Source organism: Lactuca sativa, chromosome 2, assembly GCF_002870075.4.
Source record: "Lactuca sativa cultivar Salinas chromosome 2, Lsat_Salinas_v11, whole genome shotgun sequence".
NCBI lineage: Eukaryota > Viridiplantae > Streptophyta > Magnoliopsida > Asterales > Asteraceae > Lactuca > Lactuca sativa.
In genome coordinates, this window is record NC_056624.2 from 161,702,579 (window position 1) to 161,710,323 (window position 7,745).

At 33.7% G+C, this 7,745-nt stretch overlaps 1 protein-coding gene across 6 annotated transcripts; it reads right to left on the bottom strand.

Annotated features, from left to right (window-relative positions):
- Positions 1-1,738: 1,738 nt before the first annotated feature.
- LOC111916007 (protein PIN-LIKES 3) lies at positions 1,739-5,075 on the bottom strand. Of its 6 annotated transcripts, none has more exons than XM_023911644.3 (11): positions 4,705-5,075; positions 3,908-4,055; positions 3,758-3,837; positions 3,547-3,671; positions 3,360-3,481; positions 3,064-3,225; positions 2,888-2,977; positions 2,697-2,797; positions 2,452-2,504; positions 2,174-2,362; positions 1,739-2,097 (listed from the first exon to the last, which is right to left on the bottom strand). In XM_023911644.3, the coding sequence occupies exons 1-11, from the start codon at positions 5,052-5,054 to the stop codon at positions 1,973-1,975; spliced, it is 1,545 nt and encodes a 514-aa protein (XP_023767412.1). In that variant the 5' UTR covers positions 5,055-5,075; the 3' UTR covers positions 1,739-1,972. The 6 variants fall into 6 exon arrangements, with proteins under 6 accessions (XP_023767412.1, XP_023767411.1, XP_023767413.1 ...); XM_023911643.3 differs by having other exon boundaries at positions 3,908-4,058; XM_023911645.3 differs by having other exon boundaries at positions 3,908-4,058; positions 4,876-5,074.
- Positions 5,076-7,745: the final 2,670 nt, after the last annotated feature.

Here is a 7,745-nt window from a genome sequence, read left to right on the forward strand (position 1 = left end):
AATGACTCCACTTTTGTACTTCCATTACTAAAGCCAGCAGTTCCTAATCATAAGCTGATTTAAACCAATTAGGAGAGAATCTGTTGCTAAAATAAGTCGTTGCTAAATAAGCCACAACCAGGTCTCCTTCCCCCAAATCATTTAAAACTTTTGATTATATCACTACTATTATGAAATAATATTCTTTATTTTCATTACTTGCGTTGATTACGTTTTACATTTTTCGCCCAACGACCTACAATTTTATGAATGCCAATATTTTTCATTTCCATTACTTGCGTTGATTACATTGATTACAAGTGCACATTGGAAAATTGCAAAGGATACATTGCTTTTTCGCGGTCAATAAAACATTCTTTAATTATAATAACACCCAACAAGATGACTCAATTCTGCCTTAAGCTTATAAATTCACAACACCAATCCAATTTTTTTCATTTTTTTAATTGTTTTCTTAGTATCAACTACTCATTCTAGCTTTTCTTGCACCTCTACTTAAAGAACGTATGTAGGTTTAAGTACCTAACTCTCTTCCGAGTCCCTTTGGTTGGCTTCTTCAACTTACGTCATCACTTTGAATATGTAATCAGACATCTTAGCTGGCAGTGATTAATTTTAGACCATCAAGAAATGGATTAATATCGGAACAAAAATAACAATCTTCATATTCTCAATGTCAAACACTAAATTCATACGAATTCATGTCATTGAATATTAAAATGTTATGATTAAAACACTTTATTTATATAGTACACTTAAAAAAGATAGATGGAAAGCAATATTGTCCTTTGTTTTGAAAGACATTAATATTGTATAGATAATTATAATCGCACTAAAAAAACTATTTTTATGACAATTTCATAGATCAATCTATGAAATAACGAAAATATTAAGGGGGTGTTTGGATAGGAAAAAAAGAGTTGTTTATTGCTTATTCCCACAATAAGCTAATTTAAGTGTTTGGATAAAATCCAGCTTATTAGGCTAAATAAGCTAATTTTAATAAGCATTCCTCTCCATGCTTATTGTTTATTGCTTATTCACACCACAAATAAGCTATAAGCAATAAGCTAAAAATCTAATCCAAACACCCCGTAAGAATTTCACAATATTAGGTGTCATTTTGCATGACATTCTAAAATAATTATAATTTTTTCAAACAAAATGTTAACTTATCACAGCGCTAATTTCGTACATATCATTTGCGAAATTGATCTATGACTATTTTTAGAAACCTTCTAGTTTTTTTATTAAATCTTGAAAAACGTTAAATAAGATTAGCCTTTGATTTTCTCTACAATAATAATAATAATAGACAATCCGAGATTTTTTTTTTCTTTTCATTTGCCGTGTGAGTAGGTAGAGTTTTTCTTTTCTTTTCTTTTTTTTTTTTTTTTTTTTTTTTTTTTTTTTTTTTTTTTTTTTTTTTGCCGTGTGGGTAGGTAGAATATTTGTATGTGTATGATGGATTAAAATCGTGTGCTATATTGGATCTTTCATTGTGGGATGTTTGGTGTTTTTGGGTAGTGTTTTGCTCCTATGATGTTGATGTCTCTGGTTGCCAGTTCAATCCTTTAATGATGATATTTGGCTTTTGGTCCCGGTTTGTCTGGATTCTGGAACTGTGTTTCTACCATTTATTGTAAGTTTGTTCCTGTGATGTTGATATTTAGCTTCTGACTCAAACGCTTATTCTTCTAGCCTCTATATAATAACAAAGCGCTAATGAACACATCAATAACTCCACAAACCTTGATATTACATAAATACTAATACTTACATAGAGCCAATGAAACTCGATAAGAATTCAAATTGAGCTAACTTTATTCTCTATTAAAAAAATATAAATCAAAAGATTATATAAATGATGATAAATGATAATTCTGATTTGAATTCCCGCAAAATAACCCCATTACCTAGTTGGGTGGGGCCCTTTGATATTTGTATATTTGATGTGTCTAATGGAAACAATTCAAGCCACGAGCCACATAAAGAACATGGACCATACGGTAAGTGAAACCGACGCCAAACCATACGACCACATCATAATCACCGAACATTCACTTTCACCAGCTCCAAATAATTGTGTTATTGTACCTATACAACAATATCATATCATATCAATAAATTTCACAACTTGTTACAATAAATTTCACAATTTGTACTCTCATACCAATGTTCATGGAGGGTGGAACTGCAAATTGTAGTAAAAGAACGTAAACATAAAGAGGGTCTGCATGCACTAAGCCCAAGTAAATCGCTCCTTTCACAATAAAAATGCCAATAATTGGCAACAAAACTAATCGAACTGCTACGATTCCAAACACAATTGGTAACGAGACACGAGATGATCCTTTCAAACCTACAAAATGCAAATTATGTCTACTAATTTCAACCAATTGAAAACATAAAAACTCGATTTATAATTATAACTAATCTAAGTTTAGTTACCTCGTAAGAGGTTAGCACCCAAAATCAATGTCATAGTTGGAATTGCGGCATCCCTGAAACAACATGGAAAGTCCTGTTAGTGTATCTTATATCGGTGTGACAAAGTCGTATAAGTGTCTTTTGGAAAGACAATCTTGGACTCCACATATATTTTACATTCATTATTTGTGTTAGACTTGTGGGCGGGACCCACAAAATAATAATGAAAAATCTAGACATGGTACAAAGGATCATCATCATCATACCCGATTAAAGATGCAGAATCTTGGATCACATGAAGAGGAGCTGTGGTGCCTATTAGTAGCCTACGCAGAGGCCCAATCATTCCAACTATGAGGCCTATAATCTTTTTTTATAAATGAAAATTCGTTATTTGTATGTATACATTTCAGGGTAAATAATACGTATTGATTAAGGGTTGAAAAAAGCAATGTACAGCTGCGGTGGTTGATGGTGCCAATATATCCTTCAAATTAACAGCTTTTGAAAAGTTCCCCAATTGTTGCTTCATTTTATCTAACATCACCTGATGGATACGATTTATAAGTAACTAAATTCATCAGTCATGGAAGAATAATTGAATAATACTCCATTGAAAGTGAAAAAAACAACCTTCAGTTTCGGTTTTTTTTCAGTAGATGTAGATGATGGAAGCAAGTTTTCAGTCAAATCCTCATGTGTGGTTACTGTTTCTTTGACAACATTGTTACCAGAATCTTCAGAAAATGCCCTTAGTAGGTTGTACACAAAAGTCCACACAAATAATGATCCCATCTGATGAACATGTGGTTAGGTGAGATAAATAAATATCGCACTAACTAAACGAGTTGAAACTATTGGGCCTTATATGTAAATATAGAATAGTTGGAGGATTACTATTGTAAATAGTTATACAAAAAAGTACATACTGCCATAGATACTGAAGCATACGCCATGGCATACCCATGACAAACATCAGGATCACCAAATGGACTTCCTTTCTCTTTGCATACAGCTGGAACGATAATCAAAAGCAAATTTCCGAGGTTTCCTGTAATTCACAATCGAAATTTTAAATTTTTTTCAACTTATACGGGGGTATTTTAGGTAATTTACCTGCTGAACAGACGCCTAAGATGAGGCCTTTAAGATGTGGAGATGGTTTTGTAATGATCAAAAGCAACCATCCAAGTGCTGCTCCAATTATGAACGTAATAAGAATGTTCACAGGCATAAACCACCTGAAGTTTTTAACTAACTTTTAATCTTCAAACATTTTCATAGGAATCAACAAAATATATAGATAAACTTATTAAAGAAAACATACATAGAAATCATGCTTTCGAGAGTGATTGTTTCAGCAAGATTGCTTCCCACAAGTGCTGGATTCGACACAAAGAACACACCCTGTTCACATTCAAAATCGAATCTTTAATCAAACTTAGCGATTTCCTATATAGAAAATCAAAAAACTTACATTATTGACGTGTTTCCTTGCTATTGGTCCCAAGATATCAACAGAATCAAAAGCAAGAAATGAGCCAATTGCAGTGATTATCAGAACTTTGAGAATAGGCGTAGAAGCAGCAGAAAACAGCTCAAGAAACCCCATCTTTAAAACAAAACTGCTTCAAGAAATTAAAATAAAAAAAAAAAAAAAACGTTCAGATTGTGAAGTATACGACTAGTATATATATAGCAATTTAAAGACAACAAGCAATGGGGGATAATGAAATATGATGAACTGAAGTCTGTAGTTGTAGGGACCATGGATCATCATAAAAAAAAATATCAACAAAACAAATACACGAGAAACACATTTGATTACAATAGTAGATAGAACGATAGATACACAACTACTACCCAATTTATTTTCTCATTTAATTTTAGCAAGAAAACAAACCCTTTTAAGATTAGAACTTACTCCAACTAGCTATTAAACAGAAAATTAATGAAGTAAGAAGTCCAGTTAAGTTATTAAGATTCAGACGTGAAGAAAGTAAGCTATCTTATTCCATTGATAACCTTCAAAGCATGAAAATATCAACTATCTTCAATAAATTAATGGTCCATGCTTTGTTCAAAATTGCCCAAGAGTTTAATCTCGATTAATGGGGATTTTGGTTCATGATAGGAGGCGTGGACCTTGAACATTTATGAATTAGCTACAATTCATGCAGTGGGTCCCACTTAATTTATGTTTTCGAAATTTCCTCTTTATTTTATTCAAAAATGATAACCACATTAATTTTCGGTGTTTTTTTTGTGGCTTACCTTTTTTTACACCGAATGTTACCGTTGATGGATAATTTGAAGAACTCGAGAAAGTGAAAATATTTTTTTACTTGGATGAAAATTGAAAACACACAGAAAGAAGCAAACACCGGTGTGAATGGACTCTTCGCCGGAAAAATAAGAAGGGAGTCACCGGAAAACAAGAAGTACCCGGTAGAATACGAGAAGCCACCGAGCGAAGAAGGGAGGGTGTCGCCGGAAAACGATATTTGAAGCTGGAAGCTTGTTTGCTCCTGTGTATGGCTTCTGAAAGCTTTATCTCGGTCGATTGCTTCAAAATATGGAAGAAAATGGGTGGAGTAAATATTGATGACGAGAAGCCTGAACATGGAAAACTGGGAGAACGGCGGGTTTATATCCGCAAGTTTTATTTTTATATATAAAAATAAAACAATATTCTTAACATTAATAATGTATATAATATTATCAAATAATAGCAACAATATAACGAGATTCATGAGTTAATATTTTTATTAGTAAAACGAGATTCTTGATTTGACGAGGTTAGGAAATCTAAATATAAAAGTTAAATTATATTTAATATATTTTTTAGTTTTATAATAGAGTTCACACAAACTACAAATCAGTAAGAAGAAATAAACAAACCCTATCAAGATTCTGCTTCAAGAAAGTAAGCTGTCAATTCGATCGATATTATTTTATTAATCGATTTAAAAAGGGGTTTCGTAGCGTGTTGTTTGACGAATTCTTATATTTTATATCTTTATGCGAGTATAAAAATAGTTAAATGGAAAATAGACGAGATCATGTACAAATACCGGACCTTAGGAGACTTCTTTATCGGTTACTTAAAGCGGGGCAAAGTGGGCAGCTACACAAGTGTCAATTTTTTTTTATTATATATTTTTATTTATAAATACAAAATTATAACAAAGATAAGGGCCATTTTTTCCTTGTTCGTCCTAGACCTTTAAGAATATTTCATTTTTCAGGACCGGTCCTGCCTAAATGCCACTTGTTTCGTAACACTTCTATATTCTTATTTTTACTTCTATATTCTTATTTTTACGAAGAAACTAATTTATATAAACGAGTATTTTACTAATAATATATATATATATATATATATATATATATATATATATATATATATATATATATATATATATATATATATATATATATATATATATTGGAGTTGTGGTGGTTGGTAGATATCAGGCTCAGAATCTGACAATCGTACGTTCTGGACTATATTTTCCGGAATACAATATTCCAAAGTATTATGCTAATTCTGAAGTTGGTGGTGGTTGATAGTATTCACGGTCGAAATTTGACACCCGTACATTTTCGGACAAAAAAGTGTATTCTAAATGTACACAAGAATGTATGAACATTTCGAGGTGGTTAAAATAGGGTGGTTGTGTTCTTTGTTCACCTACAAGCCACAAGTTACATGTATTTTTGTGTCTTTGTTCCCCAATTCGTCTACAAGCAGTGTTTTTGGATATGTTTCGTAATCTAAAAGAATGAGTATGTATATAAATTTTTTTGTGTCTGTTTGTAGTGGAGAGTAATGACAGCGTATCGAGTGATCTATGCATTATATTGTTCTAAACTACACATGCTTTGGTGTAGATATAAATAATGATATCAACTTCATTGAGTTAATCATATTGGTTGCTTTCAAGTCCAGGTTACACATTAATCAAATATATCCATCTTTTCAATGTCCTGGATCAAATATAGTTATGCAGATTCTTGATGATAGTGCTTTTAGATATTTCTTAGTTTTGTTAGTAGTATGCCTCATAACACAATTTAATTGTTCGTTCTTAATAATGTTATGGAAAGTGGTATTCAACAATTTCTTAGGAAAATTGTTCAGGTGACAATGGGTCTTCCGATGATAGAAGTAACCAAATTTGTAATTTATTATCTATGACAATCAATCATGTTCCTTCTTATAATGGCCCTATAAACAGGGGCGGTTTTATACATTTGCATCCTTTTTACAGCAAATTGGGGGGCCTTGATTGTTATCGTCTTGGCCTCTTCCAGATCATTCGGAAAGAACCTGTGATATGGATAGTCTAGGTATGGCTTGGTCCAGTCCGGTGATTCTACGATGACATCGACTTGCTTGTTGTCGATGCTTCTTTCTCCCATAACCTCTACTAGTACCTTCTTGGTTAAGTGGTCAAAGGACATCGAGGCCAACTTGCTAAGAGCGTCAGCCCTTGTATTGACCCCCCCCCCCCCCCGGGGTATTTGTTTGATTTTGAAGATATTGAACGAATGCACCAATTGTCATGTCTTTTCACGATATTTTTGCATTCTTCGGTATTTGGCTTCGTGTGTGCCATTAACATGGTTGGTTATCATCAACGAATCACTAAAAACCCGTAGATGTTTTGCGTCGAATATTTGGCTTCGGTACTCTGCCTCATTGTTTGAAACTTGAAAGTCGAATATCAAGGCGTATGTGATTTCGTCTCCCTTGGGGTTTTTAAGGATAAGGCCTGCACCCGAGCCCTCCTTACTTGTTGCGTCGTCAGTGTGTAGTTCCCATATTTCTTTGCTTGCGTCGGGCTCTATCGAATTTGCTGGTAAGGCTTCCGGTATTCCTCTAAGTGTGTCTGGTAATTCTACCGAAAATTCTGCTAGTGCTTGCGCCTTGATACTATTCCAGGGGCGGCAATCTATATCGTTGTCCCCCAGCTCTATCGCCCATTTCGCTAGTTGTCCTAACTTTTCAGGCCTTAGAAGGACCTGTTTTATTGGCAAGCTGGTTAGCACTTCGATTTTATGTGCTTGAAAAAGCGTCGCAGGCGTCTGGCCGTGTAGATTAGGGCCAACACCAATTTTTCCAGGACCGTGTAGTTAATTTCAAGGCCTTGTAATGCCCTGCTTACGAAATGTATTGGTAACTCCTTCTCATTTCTTTCTACTGTTAGTACCAATGAAATGGATTGATCGGCCGTTGCAAGGTATATTTGTAAGGTTTCTCCTGGGAGGGGGATCGCCATTGTTGGTAGCCGGCGAAAGGCTTCCTTTAG

Excerpts from the sequence above, each read along its gene's own strand:
- LOC111916007 (XM_023911643.3), bottom strand. The coding sequence starts at position 5,054 with ATGTTCAGGCTTCTCGTCATCAATATTTACTCCACCCATTTTCTTCCA. Across the intron at positions 3,226-3,359 it reads ATGCTTCAGTATCTATGGCA|ATGGGATCATTATTTGTGTG; the intron begins GTATGTACTTTT and ends CATGTTCATCAG. Across the intron at positions 2,098-2,173 it reads TCCACCCTCCATGAACATTG|GTACAATAACACAATTATTT; the intron begins GTATGAGAGTAC and ends ATTGTTGTATAG.